Source organism: Melanotaenia boesemani, chromosome 2 (genome assembly GCF_017639745.1).
Source record: "Melanotaenia boesemani isolate fMelBoe1 chromosome 2, fMelBoe1.pri, whole genome shotgun sequence".
Lineage (NCBI taxonomy): Eukaryota > Metazoa > Chordata > Actinopteri > Atheriniformes > Melanotaeniidae > Melanotaenia > Melanotaenia boesemani.
Window position 1 is genome coordinate 41,179,444 of NC_055683.1, and position 18,645 is coordinate 41,198,088.

At 46.5% G+C, this 18,645-nt stretch overlaps 1 protein-coding gene across 4 annotated transcripts in view; it reads right to left on the reverse strand.

Annotated features, from left to right (window-relative positions):
- LOC121630136 (integrin alpha-3-like) overlaps nt 1–18,639 on the reverse strand; it is a 45,214-nt gene extending 26,575 nt beyond the window's left edge. Inside the window, exons 1-13 of one of the 4 annotated variants that reach the window (XM_041970263.1) lie at nt 16,599–18,635; nt 16,440–16,469; nt 16,146–16,313; nt 8,113–8,240; nt 7,331–7,416; nt 6,582–6,718; nt 6,407–6,513; nt 6,238–6,330; nt 5,169–5,228; nt 4,925–5,078; nt 4,635–4,828; nt 4,464–4,552; nt 339–472 (exon numbers count right to left, since the gene is read on the reverse strand). In XM_041970263.1, the coding sequence (XP_041826197.1) occupies nt 339–472; nt 4,464–4,552; nt 4,635–4,828; nt 4,925–5,078; nt 5,169–5,228; nt 6,238–6,330; nt 6,407–6,513; nt 6,582–6,718; nt 7,331–7,416; nt 8,113–8,240; nt 16,146–16,303 (1,340 nt within the window). In that variant the 5' untranslated portion in view covers nt 16,304–16,313; nt 16,440–16,469; nt 16,599–18,635. Of the gene's footprint in view, nt 1–338; nt 473–4,463; nt 4,553–4,634; nt 4,829–4,924; nt 5,079–5,168; nt 5,229–6,237; nt 6,331–6,406; nt 6,514–6,581; nt 6,719–7,330; nt 7,417–8,112; nt 8,241–16,145; nt 16,314–16,439; nt 16,470–16,598 lie in introns of all 4 variants that reach the window. The other 3 variants (XM_041970237.1, XM_041970245.1, XM_041970253.1) reach the window with 3 other exon arrangements.
- Between the last annotated feature and the right edge of the window lie 6 nt (nt 18,640–18,645).

Below are 18,645 nucleotides of genomic sequence, written 5' to 3' on the forward strand. Positions count from 1 at the left end.
TTTCTAGTCCTCTCTTCCTCTCATAATGTATCTTTTGTGAATCTGACATGGTGAGTGTTCAAAACGGCCAGTGTGCTGCTAGCATGTTGCTAGCATGTGATGTGGCGCGTAAAGTGAAACTCAGCTGCAACGTCAGCCGACGTCTAAGAGGAAAACGTAGTGTAGTGGTTTCTGAGCCTCGAGATGCTGCTGGACAGCAATGGCTACAGAAATGACATAATAGATGTCACTGCCATCAAAGGAGTCAGAAACGCAGTTTTCAGGTCATAAAGTTACGTAAACTTTAAAGCACAAGTATCAAATTGTTCCTGAGTACAGGTAAGTACACCTAGTAATACCTGAGCAGAGCCACAGTATCGTCCAGAGAGCCGACCAGCAGGTCCGGATATTTGTTCCCATCAACATCGTGACCTGCAGACACGGCATATCCGAAGGTCCTGAACCTTGAAGAGATGCTGCTGCCCCGGATCACCTGTGTGAAGGTGGGGACGGGGTCACAGGTAAGTCTACTCACTGAAATCCAGGTGTTGCTGTAAGGCCCATGTGTAGTTTAAAACCATCATCCTGAGTACATTTCTGACCTGTGAGGACATTTCTATATTATGAAGACATTCTGTCCTGGAATATCCTGTCAGATGGTTCTGGTCTACCATTACAGGGTTCTGGTTTATCATTACAGGGTTCTGGTTTACCATTACAGGGTTCTGGTCTACATTACAGGGTTCTGGTCTACCATTACAGGGTTCTCGTCGAACATTATAGAGTTCTGGTCGAACATTACAGGGTTCTGGTTTACCATTACAGGGTTCTGGTCTACTATTACATGGTTCTGGTCTACCATTACAGGGTTCTGGTCTACATTACAGGTTTCTGGTCTACCATTACAGGGTTCTGGTCGAACATTATAGAGTTCTGGTCAAACATTACAGGGCTCTGGTTTACCATTACAGGGTTCTGGTCTACTATGACAGGGTTCTGGTCGAACATTACAGGGTTCTGGTCTACTATTACAGGGTTATAGTCGAACATTACAGGGCTCTGGTTTACCATTACAGGGTTCTGATTTACCATCACAGGGTTCTGGTCTACAATTACAGGGTTCTGGTCGAACATTACAGGGTTCTGGTTTACCATTACAGGGTTCTGGTCTACATTACAGGGTTCTGGTTTACCATTACAGGGTTCTGGTCGAATATTACAGGGTTCTGGTTTACCATTACAGGGTTCTGGTCTACATTACAGGGTTCTGGTCTACCATTACAGGGTTCTGGTCGAACATTACAGGGTTCTGGTTTACCATTACAGGGTTCTGGTCTACATTACAGGGTTCTGGTTTACCATTACAGGGTTCTGGTCGAATATTACAGGGTTCTGGTTTACCATTACAGGGTTCTGGTCTACATTACAGGGTTCTGGTCTACCATTACAGGGTTCTGGTCGAACATTACAGGGTTCTGGTCTACCATTACAGGGTTCTGGTCTACCATCACAGGGTTCTGGTCGAACATTACAGGGTTCTGGTCAACCATTACAGGGTTCTAGTTTACCATTACAGGGTTCTGGTCTACATTACAGGGTTCTGGTCTACCATTACAGGGTTCTGGTCGAACATTATAGGGTTCTGGTCGAACATTACAGGGTTCTGGTCTACCATTACAGGGTTCTGGTCTACTATTACAGGGTTCTGGTCGAACATTACAGGGTTTTTGATTGATTGATCTTTATTTATTTGAGCAGAGTTTTGCAAAACAAATTTTGACAAGTACATCAGCTTTATAATCCAAAAAAAGAAAAGAAAAAAAATAATAATAAACACAAAACTTGCCCAAATGGAGTAGACCGAAGCAGAATGCTTATAGATGTCTACCCCTAGCAGCACATTCAGTATTATTGCCAAAAGTAGCGGCTTTTTTTTTTTTTTCCTCCTTTTTCCTTCTTTTTTTTTCTCTTTTTGCAATGGTATCGAACTACAGCAACATTTATATATGAGAGAGAACATCACATTTCAACAGTGGTAATATAGTATGATACATGTGTATTTTCAAGTATCAGCAAAGGTTAGAGACATCTTTTAAGCTGACTAGAAACATCAGACACTTCAATAGACCGTATGTAATTCTAAAAACACACAACAATTGGGTTGTATTGTAAGATGAGGTTCATAAGATAAGTTAATTGGGCTCCAGATATATATATTTGTCAAGAAGATATTTTTTTATATCTTCTTTTGAAAATATAAATAGAACTGGATTGTTTTAATTCCTCACCCAGTTGATTCCATATTCTTACTCCTTGAACAGATATGCAATGGCTCTTACTATTTGTTCTTATCTTGTCGGGTACAAAAACATTTTTTTTGTCTTAGGTTATATTGACTTTCCCTTTGAGTGAAGAGCCCCTGTATACAAGGAGGAAGAATATTATTAAATGCTTTGAACATAACTATTGCCGTTCTAAATTCAACAAGTTCAGTGAATTTTAGAATTTCCAGTCAGCTAAAAATAGGATTTGTGGGAGCATAATAACCAGCCTTATCTATGACTCTTATTGCCTTCTTTTGTAGTAGGAAAATCGGATCTGTGTTTGTTTTGTAGGTATTGCCCCATATTTCTGTGCCATAATTTATATATGGAAGAAATAAGCTATTATATAAAAGTTTTAATGAGTTTCGATTTAGATAATATTTAGTCTTTCCCAAAGTGGCGACAACTTTGGCAAGCTTGTTCTGAAGAATACGTAGGTGCTCTTTCCAATTCAGATTTTCATCAATATACACTCCCAAAAATTTTGTTACAGTCACTCTTTCAATGTTTACATTGTCTATATTAATACTAATTACTCCATTATTCTTCTTATTACCAAATATCATATATTTAGTTTTATTTAAATTCATAGAGAGCCTGTTTAAATCAAACCATTGTTTTATTTTTCTTAACTCTTCTTCAACGGTATGCATAAGTTTAGATAAATCCTTCCCTGAACAATGAAGACTGGTATCATCTGCAAAGAGTAAACAGCTCAACTGATCCATTATGTCACCAACATCATTGATATACATAATGAACAGTTTAGGCCCTAAAACAGAGCCCTGTGGTACTCCATGTGTTATTGCTCTATGTTCAGAATTGACATTATTTATATGCACATATTGGTGCCTACCTGTGAGATAACTTTTAAGCCATGCTAATGCTATACCCCTGACACCATATCGTTCCATCTTATTTAAAAGTATATTATGGTCAATAGTGTCGAATGCCTTGGACAGGTCAATAAAAAACACATGTTCTGGTCGAACATTAGAGGGTTCTGGTCTACCGTTACAGGGTTCTGGTCTACTATTACAGGGTTCTGGTCGAACATTACAGGGTTCTGGTTTACCATTACAGGGTTCTGGTCTACATTACAGGGTTCTGGTTTACCATTACAGGGTTCTGGTCGAATATTACAGGGTTCTGGTCTACCATTACAGGGTTCTGGTCTACCATCACAGGATTCTGGTCGAACATTACAGGGTTCTGGTCAACCATTACAGGGTTCTAGTTTACCATTACAGGGTTATGGTCTACATTACAGGGTTCTGGTCTACCATTACAGGGTTCTGGTCGAACATTATAGGGTTCTGGTCGAACATTACAGGGTTCTGGTCTACCATTACAGGGTTCTGGTCTACTATTACAGGGTTCTGGTCGAACATTACAGGGTTCTGGTCGAACATTAGAGGGTTCTGGTCTACCGTTACAGGGTTCTGGTCTACTATTACAGGGTTCTGGTCGAACATTACAGGGTTCGGTCTACTATTACAGGGTTATGGTCGAACATTACAGGGTTCTGGTCTACTATTACAGGGTTATGGTCGAACATTACAGGGTTCTGGTCTACTATGACAGGGTTATGGTCTACTATTGCAGGGTTATGGTCGAACATTACAGGGTTCTGGTCTACCATCACAGGGTTCTGGTCTACTATTACAGGGTTCTGGTCGAACATTACAGGGTTCTGGTCTACCATTACAGGGTTCTGGTCTACTATTACAGGGTTCTGGTCGAACATTACAGGGTTATGGTCTACCATCACAGGGTTCTGGTCTACCATCACAGGGTTCTGGTCTACTATTACAGGGTTCTGGTCGAACATTACAGGGTTCTGGTCTACCATTACAGGGTTCTGGTCTACTATTACAGGGTTCTGGTCGAACATTACAGGGTTATGGTCTACCATCACAGGGTTCTGGTCTACCATCACAGGGTTCTGGTCTACTATTACAGGGTTCTGGTCGAACATTACAGGGTTCTGGTCTACCATTACAGGGTTCTGGTCTACTATTACAGGGTTCTGGTCGAACATTACAGGGTTCTGGTCTACCATCACAGGGTTCTGGTCTACCATCACAGGGTTCTGGTCTTGTGTAGAGGCGAGAGGCTTAGTCTCCATGGCAACATTAACTAGATGTGTGTGTGTTAAACCTGGCTCGGTTCTGTAGAGACCCCGTCCCTGCTCCCCATCCAGATCATCACGCTTCCTGTCTCATGGAACGGAGCTCCCACCGCAAAGTCTGGAACACAGCGACACATCAGCCTTCCTGATAACTGATCATACATCTTGACATCGTCCTCAGCGCCGTGTGGGGCTCTCACCATGGAAGCCATCTTGGTTGAGGTCTCCAGCAACAGTGACAGCCATCCCAAACGCTGATCCGGCTGGGCCTGTCAGCACCACACTCGGCCCGGAGTCAAACCTCCCCCCTGCATTCATGTAGACGTACACGGCTCCACCCGCCTCCTGCTGTCGATTGAAGTAAAAAGGAGCGCCCACCAGCAGGTCGTTCCACCTGCAGGACAGGAAAGGTGGGAAGTATTAGCCTCAGGCTGTCTATGTTTCCGCAGGTCATATCGGACGTTTTCGGGAACCTCTGATGTTTCCTCACCCATCGTTGTTGAGGTCGGCGGTTGCCACGGCGTTACCGAAGTAAGAGCCCATCTGTTGACCCCGCAGAGTCTGCTTAGCGACCAGAACGCCGGACTGTTTGACCGCCAGCAGCACGGAGCCACGAGCGTCCTCCTTACTGTCTTTAGGAGCTCCTGTTCGCAAACACAGTCATCAATACAATAATCAATACATGGATGATGAATCAGAAACTCTGAGGAAGCAGATGAACGTAAGGACATCACCTGCTACGATGGTCTCATCTTCCTCAGAGAGAAGACGAAGGTCCTGGGTGACTGAATATCCTGAAGAGACACAAGAAGCTTGAACTTGTTATCTTTGTGTGGCGTTTATCTTATTTACATCTGATCTCACCAAGAACCAGTCCTGGACCTGGTTCTGACCCAGTGGTGACCAGGGTCCTGTTCTAGACAGCTGGTGGAACTCTGGCTTTTCTGTTCCAGAAGGTCTGTCACCATGGAGACCGACTCCATGAAGTCAATCTCCTCCTGGCAGGTTCATCATAAAGAAACAAGTTTCTACCTGTCCCTCCACCTGAGCAGCTTTCAGACACTGGTTGCCATAGCAACACCATTCCAGACACTTGGAAGGTGAATTAATATACGATTAGCGTAGCAAGAACATGTTTCAGACCTGGAAACGACACGCTATTCGTTTTACAGCTGCTCAGAGTCTGGACATGTCCACCGCGACACGCCTTGGACGTGTCCTTGGCGACACGCCTTGGACGTGTCCACAGTGGGTTGCGGTGGTCCACCACGGTTAGTTGTTGCTAAAGATATTTATTATGCTAGTTGTTGCTAAAGGTATTTATTATGCTAGTTGTTGCTTCAAGTGTTTATTATGCTAATAAATGTTTATTATGTTGCCAAAGGTGTGAGCGGCACGAGGCTGTCCTGCTGCTGGGAGGATATCTGGAAGTTGATGGGAAATGCTGCTCAACATCAACCTGCCACACAGGGAAAGAAGCATCCAGATTTTCTTTGAGGCGGTGATAATGTTGATGCTGGACCCTTAAATGTTGTTGGAAACGTTATTCTCCCCGCAGTTTTGTAAATAGGTTTGTTCTAGTTGTAGACCACTATGAAAGTGGTGTAACCACTGGTTCTGACTAGACTCTGACTAGTTAGCCCAGTGTCTGACCAGACTCGATTAGTTAACCCAGAGTGTCTGACTAGACTCAATTAGTTGAACCTCCTTCCTGAACAGGCCCATGGTTTTGATCTGGTTCTGATCTGCTTTGTCTAGGTTTCACACAGAATCTAAATGTGAGTACTGATCCAGGACAGAGACCTGTGTAGATGTTTCTACGCTGCCGGTTGGAGAAGGAAAACTTCTGGGTGTCAAACTCCACCTCAGGGTTCATCCAGGACACGTGCACATTTCCTGCAACATGCACACCGCACATTAGAATAAAACTAAATGTTTCGGTCAGAAATCCAGATAGAATAGAATAGAACACCTTGCCACTCGTAGCTTCCAGGTGAGCCGACGATGACCTCGGTCTCGGTGATGAAAGCAGATATCCCCATGTTACACATGACCTCACCGGTGACATCACCCAGGTGACTGAATACACACACAGGTTAGGAGGCGGAGCTCCGGAAGAGCTCACAGACAGGTGTCATGTGACCTACCTGCAGGGCTGCTCAGGGTTCTGCCAGTGCATGTCATTGTCGTCATACTGCAGGTTGTTTCCACGGAGATAGCAACGACCAATCATGTGTCGGAGTTTGAGCGCTCCATAGAGTTTGACGAAGCGATGACCACACGCCTGACAGACACCGAATACCACTGGTTAACCGCACACCGTTAACCTAGTCATCAGCTGGTCACTTATTTACACAGTTAGCCGGTAAATTAGCTAGTGTTTTAGTTAATTAACCACAGTTATTAAGTTAATTAACTACAGTTAGCCAATTAATTACCTATAGTTAACCAGTTAATTAGTTAGTCATACAATGAGTTAGTTACAGTTATATAGTTAACTGGTTAATAAGCTACAGTTAACCAGTTAACTAGTCACAGATAACTAGCTAAACAGCTACAGTAAACTAGCTACAGTTAACCAGTTAGTCAGATATCAGTTCTTATTAGTCACTGATATTTTAGATAATGTTAAAGAGGTAAACTGATTCATTTAGTAAATTAGTTAAATAAGTTTGTCAACCAGTTGAATAAGAAGTTATTTTAGTTACAGTTAATCAGCTAGTTACGATTTGGACAAGTTGTCAGTTATCCAGTTAGTTTGAAGTGGTTTGATAATATAACCAAACAGATCCGGTCTAGTTTAGGTCAGACTAACCAACCTCTTAACAAAGAGTTCTTAGTTATGTAAATACTAACAAAGTTGCAATTCAATCATCCAATAAGAACGCAGACTCACCAGGACCCGCCCCCCAGGTTGACCCTGACTGGCTACTGAGACGCCCAGCCACATGTCCTCCACCAGGTCCTCAGAGAGATTCAGGTCTGAAACGGCACAGGGGACAGGTGAGGGCAGGCTCCGCCCACTGAAACCAGATAGATGTCTACAGATAGAACTGTTTCATTTACAGACTGAATAACTGTGCTAACATACTAACTAACTAGTTATCAGTGACTAGTCAGTTAGCTCCTGGTCTGTTTACAGACAGAATCCTTCATCAGGCAGCTGCTACCTTTATGGCTCAGACTTTATTTATAGGTGATATGCTGGAAGTCTGATTGGCTGTTACCATGGTTACTGTTGATAATGGCCCATTCAGGACGGAGCTTTGTCATATCTGAGCCATAAACAAACAGCAGCTGTCCTAGCTCACTGAAGAATGGACATCCCATAATGCAGCAGGGTGCTGATAAGATCAGAGGCTGTGGCCAGCTGCGCCATTAGCTGTTGATCATCAGTCAGCTGCTGATCAATTACCTGATTGGCTAAAAGTCCCAGAGCAGATAAACATCCCACAATCAGCTTCAGTAAGCTCTCTCACCGTGATTGGCTGACAAACATGGGCCATCACTTATCCACCAGTCAGAGACTTTTCTCTACAAAACGGTAATTCATTATGCAGATGCTCTTTGATTGGCTGGTGAGACATTAAACATTACCTTCACTATGGCAACCATAACACTTAGAAATCAATACAATGGAAATGAAATTAATAAAATGGAACATCAGGTGTGACTCACCTGGATCTATGAGTGTCATCCTTCTACAGTCTGATTGGTCAGCAGTGATCAGGCAACTGTACACTCCTCCTGTCCGATTGGCTGGGACTTCAGGCTCCGCCTTCTCTCTGGGAGCTCCGACCAATAGCCTGTCAGGATGGCAGTTGTGAGGTGTTACCTTCAGGTCAAGGTGTTCATCCTGGAGATTCTTAGGACCTTGGAATGTACCTGGAATCCCCTAGCAGTCCTTGAAGGGTTTTTATTTTTCTGTTGTTTTTATGTGCAGTATAAATCACAAGGAAGGACACAGAGATACCCTGGGACAGACCGATGATAGATGGAGGACGGACAGGTGATGAATGGAGGACAGATGAAAGGCATATGGATGACAGATGGAGGACAGACAGAGGAGAGACGGATGATAGATGGAGGACAGACGGAAGACAGATGGAGGAGAGATGGAGAACAGACGGAGGACAGATGGAGGACAGATGGAGGATAGATGGAGGACGGACAGGTGATGAATGGAGGACAGATGAAAGGCATATGGATGACGGATGGAGGACAGACAGAGGAGAGACGGATGATAGATGGAGGAGAGAGGGATGATAGATGGAGGACAGACGGAAGACAGATGAGGACAGATGGAGAGCAGAAGGAGGACAGATGAAGGATAGATGGAGGACAGACAGATGATAGATGGAGGATAGATGGAGGACAGATGGAGGATAGCTGGAGAACAGGCAGATGATAGATGGAGGACAGACAAATGATAGATGGAGGAGAGATGGATGATAGATGAAGGACAGACGGAGGATAGCTGGAGGACAGACGGATGATAGATGGATGATAGATGGAGGATAATTGGAGGACAGATGGATGATAGTTGGAGGATGAACGTATGATAGATGGAGGACAGATCAAGGATAGTTGGAGGACAGATGGAGGATAGATGGAGGAAAGACAGATGATAGATGGAGGATAAACAGAGGGATAGATGGAGGACAGACGGAGGACGGATGGAGGACAGATGAAGGACGGACGGAGGATAGATGTAGAAGAGACAGATAATAGATGGAGGACAGAAAGGCGATAGATGGAGGATAGATGGAGGACAGACGGATAATAGATGGAGGATACACGTAGGACAGACGGATGATAGATGGACAATAGATGGATGAAAGATGGAGGATAGATGGAGGACAGATGGAGGATGGATGGAGGATAGATGGAGGATAGATGGATCATAGATGGAGGAGAGATGGATGATAGATGGAGGACAGATGGATGATAGATGGAGGATAGATGGAGGACAGACGGATCAAAGATGGAGGACAGATGGAGGATAGATGGACAATAGATGGATGAAAGATGGAGGATAGGTGGAGGACAGATGAAGGATGGATGGAGGATAGATGGAAGATAGACGGATCATAGATGGAGGAGAGATGGATGATAGATGGAGGACAGACGGAGGATAGCTGGAGGACAGACGGATGATAGATGGATGATAGATGGAGGATAATTGGAGGACAGATGGATGATAGTTGGAGGATGAACGTATGATAGATGGAGGACAGATCAAGGATAGTTGGAGGACAGATGGAGGATAGATGGAGGAAAGACGGATGATAGATGGAGGATAAACAGAGGGATAGACGGAGGACAGACGGTGGACGGATGGAGGACAGATGAAGGACGGACGGAGAATAGATGTAGAAGAGACAGATAATAGATGGAGGACAGAAAGGCGATAGATGGAGGATAGATGGAGGACAGACGGATAATAGATGGAGGATACACGGAGGACAGACGGATGATAGATGGACAATAGATGGATGAAAGATGGAGGATAGATGGAGGACAGATGGAGGACGGATGGAGGATAGATGGAGGATAGATGGAGGATAGACAGATCATAGATGGAGGAGAGATGGATGATAGATGGAGGATAGATGGAGGACAGACGGATCAAAGATGGAGGACAGATGGAGGATAGATGGACAATAGATGGATGAAAGATGGAGGATAGATGGAGGACAGATGGAGGATAGGTGGAGGACAGATGAAGGACGGATGGAGGATAGATGGAGGACAGACAAATGATAGATGGAGAAGAGATGGATGATAGATGAAGGACAGACGGAGGATAGCTGGAGGACAGACGGATGATAGATGGATGATAGATGGAGGATAATTGGAGGACAGATGGATGATAGTTGGAAGATGAACGTATGATAGATGGAGGACAGATCAAGGATAGTTGGAGGACAGATGGAGGATAGATGGAGGAAAGACGGATGATAGATGGAGGATAAACAGAAGGATAGATGGAGGACAGACGGAGGACGGATGGAGGACAGATGAAGGACGGACGGAGGATAGATGTAGAAGAGACAGATAATAGATGGAGGACAGATGAAGGACGGACGGAGGATAGATGTAGAAGAGACAGATAATAGATGGAGGACAGAAAGGCGATAGATGGAGGATAGATGGAGGACAGACGGATAATAGATGGAGGATACACGGAGGACAGACGGATGATAGATGGACAATAGATGGATGAAAGATGGAGGATAGATGGAGGATAGATGGAGGACGGATGGAGGATAGATGGAGGATAGATGGAGGATAGATGGATCATAGATGGAGGAGAGATGGATGATAGATGGAGGACAGATAGATGATAGATGGAGAATAGATGGATGATAGATGGAGGATAGATGGAGGACAGATGGATCAAAGATGGAGGACAGATGGAGGATAGATGGACCATAGATGGATGAAAGATGGAGGATAGATGGAGGACAGATGGAGGATAGGTGGAGGACAGATGAAGGACGGATGGAGGACAGATGAAGGACGGACGGAGGATAGATGTAGAAGAGACAGATAATAGATGGAGGACAGAAAGGCGATAGATGGAGGATAGATGGAGGACAGACGGATAATAGATGGAGGATACACGGAGGACAGACGGATGATAGATGGACAATAGATGGATGAAAGATGGAGGATAGATGGAGGACAGATGGAGGATGGATGGAGGATAGATGGAGGATAGATGGAGGATAAACGGATCATAGATGGAGGAGAGATGGATGATAGATGGAGGACAGATAGATGATAGATGGAGAATAGATGGATGATAGATGGAGGATAGATGGAGGACAGATGGATCAAAGATGGAGGACAGATGGAGGATAGATGGACCATAGATGGATGAAAGATGGAGGATAGATGGAGGACAGATGGAGGACAGATGGAGGATAGGTGGAGGACAGATGAAGGACGGATGGAGGATAGATGGAGGATAGACGGATCATAGATGGAGGAGAGATGGATGATAGATGGAGGACAGACGGATGATAGATGGACAATAGATGGACGACAGATGGAGGATAGATGGAGGACAGACGGATCAAAGATGGAGGACAGATGGAGGATAGCTGGAGAACAGGCAGATGATAGATGGAGGAAAGACAAGTGATAGATGGAGGAGAAATGGATGATACATGGAGGACAGACGGATAATAGATGGAGGACAGACAGATGATAGATGGACAATAGATGGATGATAGATGGAGGACAGATGTAGGACAGACAGATCAAAGATGGAGGACAGATGGAGGATAGATGGAGGACAAATGGAGGACTGGGGGATGACAGCTGGAGGACGGACGGAGGATAGCTGGAGGACAGATGTAGGATAGATGGATGATAGACGGATGATAGATGGAGGACAGAAAGACGATAGATGGAGGACAGATGGATGACAGATGGAGGACAGATAGCAGATAGAAGCAGGTAGAACCAGGAAGCATGTAGCAGGTAGAAGCAGGTAGAACCAGGAAGCAGGTAGAACCAGGAAGCAGGTAGCAGGTAGAACCAGGTAGAACCAGGAAGCAGGTAGCAGGTAGAACCAGGAAGGAGGTAGCACATAGAAGCAGGTAGAACCAGGAAGCAGGTAGTAGATAGAAGCAGGTAGCAGGTAGAACCAGGAAGCAGGTAGCAGATAGAAGCAGGTAGAACCAGGAAGCAGGCAGCAGGTAGAAGCAGGTTGAACCAAGAAGCAGGTAGAAGCAGGTTGAACCAAGAAGCAGGTAGAACCAGGTAGCAGATAGAACCAGGCGGCAGATAGAACCAGGAAGCAGGTAGAACCAGGAAGCAGGTAGAACCAGGAAGCAGGTAGCAGGTAGAAGCAGGTAGAACCATGAACCAGGTCGCAGGTAGAAGCAGGTAGAACCAGGAAGCAGGTAGAACCAGGTAGAAGCAGGTAGAACCAAGAAGCAGGTAGAACCAGGTAGCAGGTAGCAGGTAGAAGCAGGTAGAAGCAGGTAGAAGCAGGTAGGAGCAGGTAGAACCAGGAAGCAGGTAGAAGCAGGTAGCAGGTAGAAGCAGGTAGAAGCAGGAAGCAGGTAGCAGGTAGAAGCAGGTAGAACCAGGAAGCAGGTAGCAAACAGAATCAGGTAGAAGCAGGAAGCAGGTAGAACCAGGTAGCAGATAAAAGCAGGCAGCAGGTAGAACCAGGAAGCAGGTAGCAGGTAGAAGCAGGTAGAAGCAGGTAGAACCAGGAAGCAGGTAGCAGATAGAATCAGGTAGAAGCAGGAAGCAGGTAGAACCAGGTAGCAGATAAAAGCAGGTAGAAGCAGGTAGCAGATAGAAGCAGGCAGAACCAGGAAGCAGGTAGCAGGTAGAAGCAGGTCGAACCAAGAAGCAGGTAGAACCAGGTAGCAGATAGAACCAGGCAGCAGGTAGAACCAGGAAGCAGGTAGCAGGTAGAAGCAGGTAGAACCATGAACCAGGTCGCAGGTAGAAGCAGGTAGAACCAGGAAGCAGGTAGAACCAGGTAGAAGCAGGTAGAAGCAGGAAGCAGGTAGAACCAAGAAACAGGAAGCAGGTACCAGGCAGAAGCAGGTAGAAGCAGGTAGAACCAGGAAGCACGTAGCAGGTAGAAGCAGGTAGAACCAGGAAGCACGTAGCAGGTAGAAGCAGGTAGAACCAGGAAGCAGGTAGAAGACGTTAGAAGCAGGTAGAACCAGGAAGCTGGTAGAAGCTGGTAGAAGCAGGAAGCAGGTAGCAGAATTCTCCTTTTGGTAGTTTGTTCCACCAGGTTTCTGTCGGGTTTTGTCAGGAATACATGAACATGCGGATGGATGTGGAATTCTGTTAAAGGAACATATTTTATCATAGTTTTAAAAAGTAAAGGAGTTACTTTTCCTAGTAATTAGTTACTTTTATAACCCTGTATCTTGTTACTAGCGCTGGTACTTTCTGCGGGAAGTAACTAGTACCTTTTTAAAGTAGAGTGCCAACGCTGCAGATGACCGTGCATCCTTCCAGCCTCTGGGGCTAACTCCACGTCGCACCGCAGACCTTCACATCCACATGAAACTTCTCCAAGAACTCAAAAGAACCCCTTAACTTACAAACTGAAGCTCTGTCCATCTTTATTTCTGAGACTCTGCCTCTCTGAGGTGCTCTTCATGTTCCTCCAGCTGGTTCTGATTTAAACTTCCTGAGGTAGGAAATGCCAGCGGACCCTCAGAACATCCAGAGACCCGTCCACTTCCCTGCTGCCTCTCAGAGGTTATCTGAAACTCCTTGACGGACCACAGACCGCCCTCCCGGGTCTGTAAAACTGAATCTGATAAATTAATGAATGTGTCTCATCTCAGCCAATCACGGTGGGTCAGATGTAAGCTGGGAGGGGCTCTGGACCAATCACTGACTTGCTGACACCCCTGCCCCTCCCTCCCTGGGGAAACATCAATGTGCGTGTTCGACTGAGAGCCAATCTAATTAGAGGGAATAAGGAGGTGGTTGCCATGGCAACCGTGGAGACAGCTGAGTGACCTCTAGTTGATCCAGAATCTGTGGTGTTTCCTCACCCTCCTGGGGCAGAGCGGAGTCCGTCCATACCATGTGATGGTTGTCCTGAAGAGCAAGTTGTGGTTTCAGGAGAGAACGTTGAACCTCTGATCCGGAACCTTAGACATCGTACCGGGTCAGTCAAGTGGGGGGGGGGGGGGGGGGGGGGGGTCTGGTGGTCCGTACCATGTGACCCGTCAGCAGCAGCTGCTCTGATAAGCCAGTGTAATAAACTCCAGCTCCCATTTATTCATCCTGTCCTCCTTTAGGTCATATAAAAACCACTGAAGCTCCTCTAACCTGACCCAGAACCTGGTCTACAACGCTGTAATCCATGTCTCTGGGACCAGTATTTCTGTCTTCAACCCTGAGAGGCCCCTGAGAGGCCCCCTGCTGTATCAAACTCTTTATCAAAGCCTGAGGGGATCCACCTGACTGGGGGATTCCTGGTGTGTATCAGGGTTTATACTCATTATTACAGCACGCAGGACAGGATCTGATACCCAGAACCAGAACCAGTATCTGGACAGTAAAACCACTGATTGCAGACTGGCAGAAAAATATGGGAAATTTCACAGTCCTGTCCGACCAGAACTGCTTCCTTCCTGGTTTTGGTTCTGATGGAGGTTTTCCTTCCTGGTCCTGGTTCTGATGGAGGTTTTCATTCCCGGTCCTGGTTCTGATGGAGGTTTTCCTTCCCGGTCCTGGTTCTGATGGAGGTTTTCCATCCCGGTCCTGGTTCTGATGGAGGTTTTCATTCCCGGTTATAGTTCTGATGGAGGTTTTCCTTCCCGGTCCTGGTTCTGATGGAGGTTTTCCTTCCCGGTCCTGGTTCTGATGGAGGTTTTCCTTCCCGGTTGTGGTTCTGATGGAGGTTTTCCTTCCCGGTCCTGGTTCTGATGGAGGTTTTCATTCCCGGTTATAGTTCTGATGGAGGTTTTCCTTCCCGGTTCTGGTTCTGATGGAGGTTTTCATTCCTGGTCCTGGTTCTGATGGAGGTTTTCCTTCCCGGTTATAGTTCTGATGGAGGTTTTCCTTCCCGGTCCTGGTTCTGATGGAGGTTTTCCTTCCCGGTTATAGTTCTGATGGAGGTCTTCCTTCCCGGTCCTGGTTCTGATGGAGGTTTTCATTGCCGGTTATAGTTCTAATGGAGGTTTTCCTTCCCGGTCCTGGTTCTGATGGAGGTTTTCATTCCCGTTTGTGGTTCTGATGGAGGTTTTCCTTCCCGGTTCTGGTTCTGATGGAGGTTTTCCTTCCTGGTCCCGGTTCTGATGGAGGTTTTCATTCCCGATTGTGGTTCTAATGGAGGTTTTCATTCCTGGTCCCGGTTCTGATGGAGGTTTTCCTTCCCGGTTCTGGTTCTGATGGAGGTTTTCATTCCCGGTTCTCGTTCTAATGGAGGTTTTCCTTCCCGGTTGTGGTTCTAATGGAGGTTTTCCTTTCTGGTCCCGGTTCTGATGGAGGTTTTCCTTCCCGGTTCTGGTTCTGATGGAGGTTTTCATTCCCGGTTCTGGTTCTAATGGAGGTTTTCATTCCCGTTTGTGGTTCTGATGGAGGTTTTCCTTCCCGGTTCTGGTTCTGATGGAGGTTTTCCTTCCTGGTCCCGGTTCTGATGGAGGTTTTCATTCCCGATTGTGGTTCTAATGGAGGTTTTCATTCCTGGTCCCGGTTCTGATGGAGGTTTTCCTTCCCGGTTCTGGTTCTGATGGAGGTTTTCATTCCCGGTTCTCGTTCTAATGGAGGTTTTCATTCCCGGTTGTGGTTCTAATGGAGGTTTTCCTATTCACTGGAAACACCACCTGCAGGCCGATGGCCGTCAGCCAATCAGAGAGCAGCTGATGGTCGTTCTGAGGAGGAAGTTCTGGTTTCAGGAGAGAACGCTGAACCTCTGATCCGGAACATGAGACATCGGACTGGGTCAATCATTAACGGGACACACCTCAAAGCTCACACAGAGCAGGACTACTGAAGTTCCGGGTCTCACGGAGACGTCTCAGAGGAGGAATACCCTAACTCATGAATAGAACCCTTTCACAGTAAACAGGTAAACAAACAATGACAACACAATAATAACAAAGGACACGCCCCCCTTAGCCCTGAATGGACCAATCAATTCACAGCACAAAGAAGTCAGAGGACAGGTGGACTTGGGGGACAGGTGGACAGAGACATGGACTTACAGGTAGGTCCCGGTCTTCAGGTCCTGGTGCAGGGCCAGGGACAGTCCAAACAGACTCCCATCCTCTCCTGTCTTCAGCAGCGGGAACGCTGTGTCCACGTTGAACGCCACACACACGCTGGCACACACACTCAGCAGCAGGCACACACCCGTCGCCATGGAGACACACCTGCAAGGACAACAGGTGTGCTTTTGTAAAGACCAAAAGAAAGAAACAAACGTCTGATGGGTCATGTGACCTTCTGCAAGCTGATTGGCTGCTGGTCTGAACAAATGATGATTCTACTGAGTTTACCTGCAGGTGGGCGGAGCTTGTTTGTTTCACCTGTTGGTAAATAGAACATTTACTGTGTTGGTAAAGACCATTAACCAGTACTTCCTCCGTGTAGTACTACTGTAGTACTAGTACTACTCAGAACTCCAGACATCAGCTGGCTAATGGAAACGGACTGACCTGTTTGTTTGTTGATCAGCTGAGAGCTGCCGCTGGTTCGACTCCCACCCCGTCCGGCTCCTCATCCGTCTGCTGTCCGCCTCTTCTGCACGCGCTCAGATGTTCCTCTCTCTCTGTCTCAGCTTTCTCACCCCTCCCTCCTCTCTCTCTCTTATTTTCTCTCTCATTCTTCAGCTCGCTCGCCCTCAGATGAAATCATGTCTCTCCCACACACACAGACACACACACACACACACACAGAGAGAGAGAGAGAGAGAGAGAGAGAGAGAGAGAGACTGGTATTTGTATTATTATGAGGACCTAATTAAATGTCTTCAGATGGATAGAAATACTGCAACACACACATACACGCAGGTCATGTGGGCGAGCGAGGGCACCTTAACTGTCTCTCTCACCTCACACACCCTCCTCTGATTGGTGTGTGAAAGTAAGTGTTTTACTGACATTGTGAGGTCTGAGTGTATTTCCTGTCTTTGCCAGCACTTCCTGTCTTTCTTTTCTTTCTTCTTTTCTGTCTGAGTTAATCTGTGGTAGCACACACACACGCACACACACACGCACACACACACACACACACACACACACACACACACACACACACACTCAGACACACACACACAGCATTGGACTCGAGGACTTCAGTCGCCTTACTGACATGATTAAAGGCAATAATGGACTTCAGTATAAGCTCAAGGTCTTCTCCAGGTGGACGTCTTGTCTCCAGGTAGACATGTTGTCTCCAGGTGGACATGTTATCTCCAGGTGGACGTCTTGTCTCCAGGTGGACATGTTATCTCCAGGTGGACATGTTATCTCCAGGTGGACGTCTTGTCTCCAGGTGGACATGTTATCTCCAGGTGGACATGTTATCGCCAGGTGGACGTCTTGTCTCCAGGTGGACGTTTTGTCTCCAGGTAGACATGTTGTCTCCAGGTGGACATGTTATCTCCAGGTGGACGTCTTGTCTCCAGGTGGACATGTTATCTCCAGGTGGACGTCTTGTCTCCAGGTGGACGTTTTGTCTCCAGGTAGACATGTTGTCTCCAGGTGGACATGTTATCTCCAGGTGGACGTCTTGTCTCCAGGTGGACATGTGATCTCCAGGTGGACGTTTTGTCTCCAGGTAGACATGTGTTCTCCAGGTGGACGTCTTGTCTTCAGGTGGACATGTTATCTCCAGGTGGACGTCTTGTCTCCAGGTGGACATGTTATCTCCAGGTGGATGTCTTGTCTCCAGGTGGTCATGTTATCTCCAGGTGGACGTCTTGTCTCCAGGTGGACATGTTATCTCCAGGTGGATGTCTTGTCTCCAGGTGGACGTCTTGTCTCCAGGTGGACATTTTGTCTCTAGGTGGACATGTTATCTCCAGGTGGACGTCTTGTCTCCAGGTGGACATGTTATCTCCAGGTGGACGTCTTGTCTTCAGGTGGACGTTTTGTCTCTAGGTAGACATGTTATCTCCAGGTGGAAGTCTTGTCTGCAGGTGGACGTCTTGTCTCCAGGTGGACGTTTTGTCTCCAGGTGGACATGTTATCTCAAGGTGGACGTCTTGTCTCCAGGTGGACGTCTTGTCTCCAGGTGGACATCTTGTCTTCAGGTGGACGTTTTGTCTCCAGGTAGACATGTTATCTCCAGGTGGACGTCTTGTCTCCAGGAGGACGTCTTGTCTCCAGGCAGACATGTTACCACCAGGTGGACGTCTTGTCTCCAGGTGGACATCTTGTCTCCAGGCAGACATGTTATCTCCAGGTGGACATGTTATCTCCAGATGGACATGTTATCTCCAGGTGGACGTCTTGTCTCCAGGTGGACATGTTATCTCCAGGTGGACATCTCGTCTCCAGGCAGACATGTTATCGCCAGGTAGACATCTTGTCTCCAGGTGGACGTTTTGTCTCCAGGTGGACATGTTATCTCCAGGTGGACATCTCGTCTCCAGGCAGACATGTTATCGCCAGGTGGACGTCTTGTGTCCAGGTGGACGTTTTGTCTCCAGGTAGACATGTTATCTCCAGGTGGACATCTCGTCTCCAGGCAGACATGCTA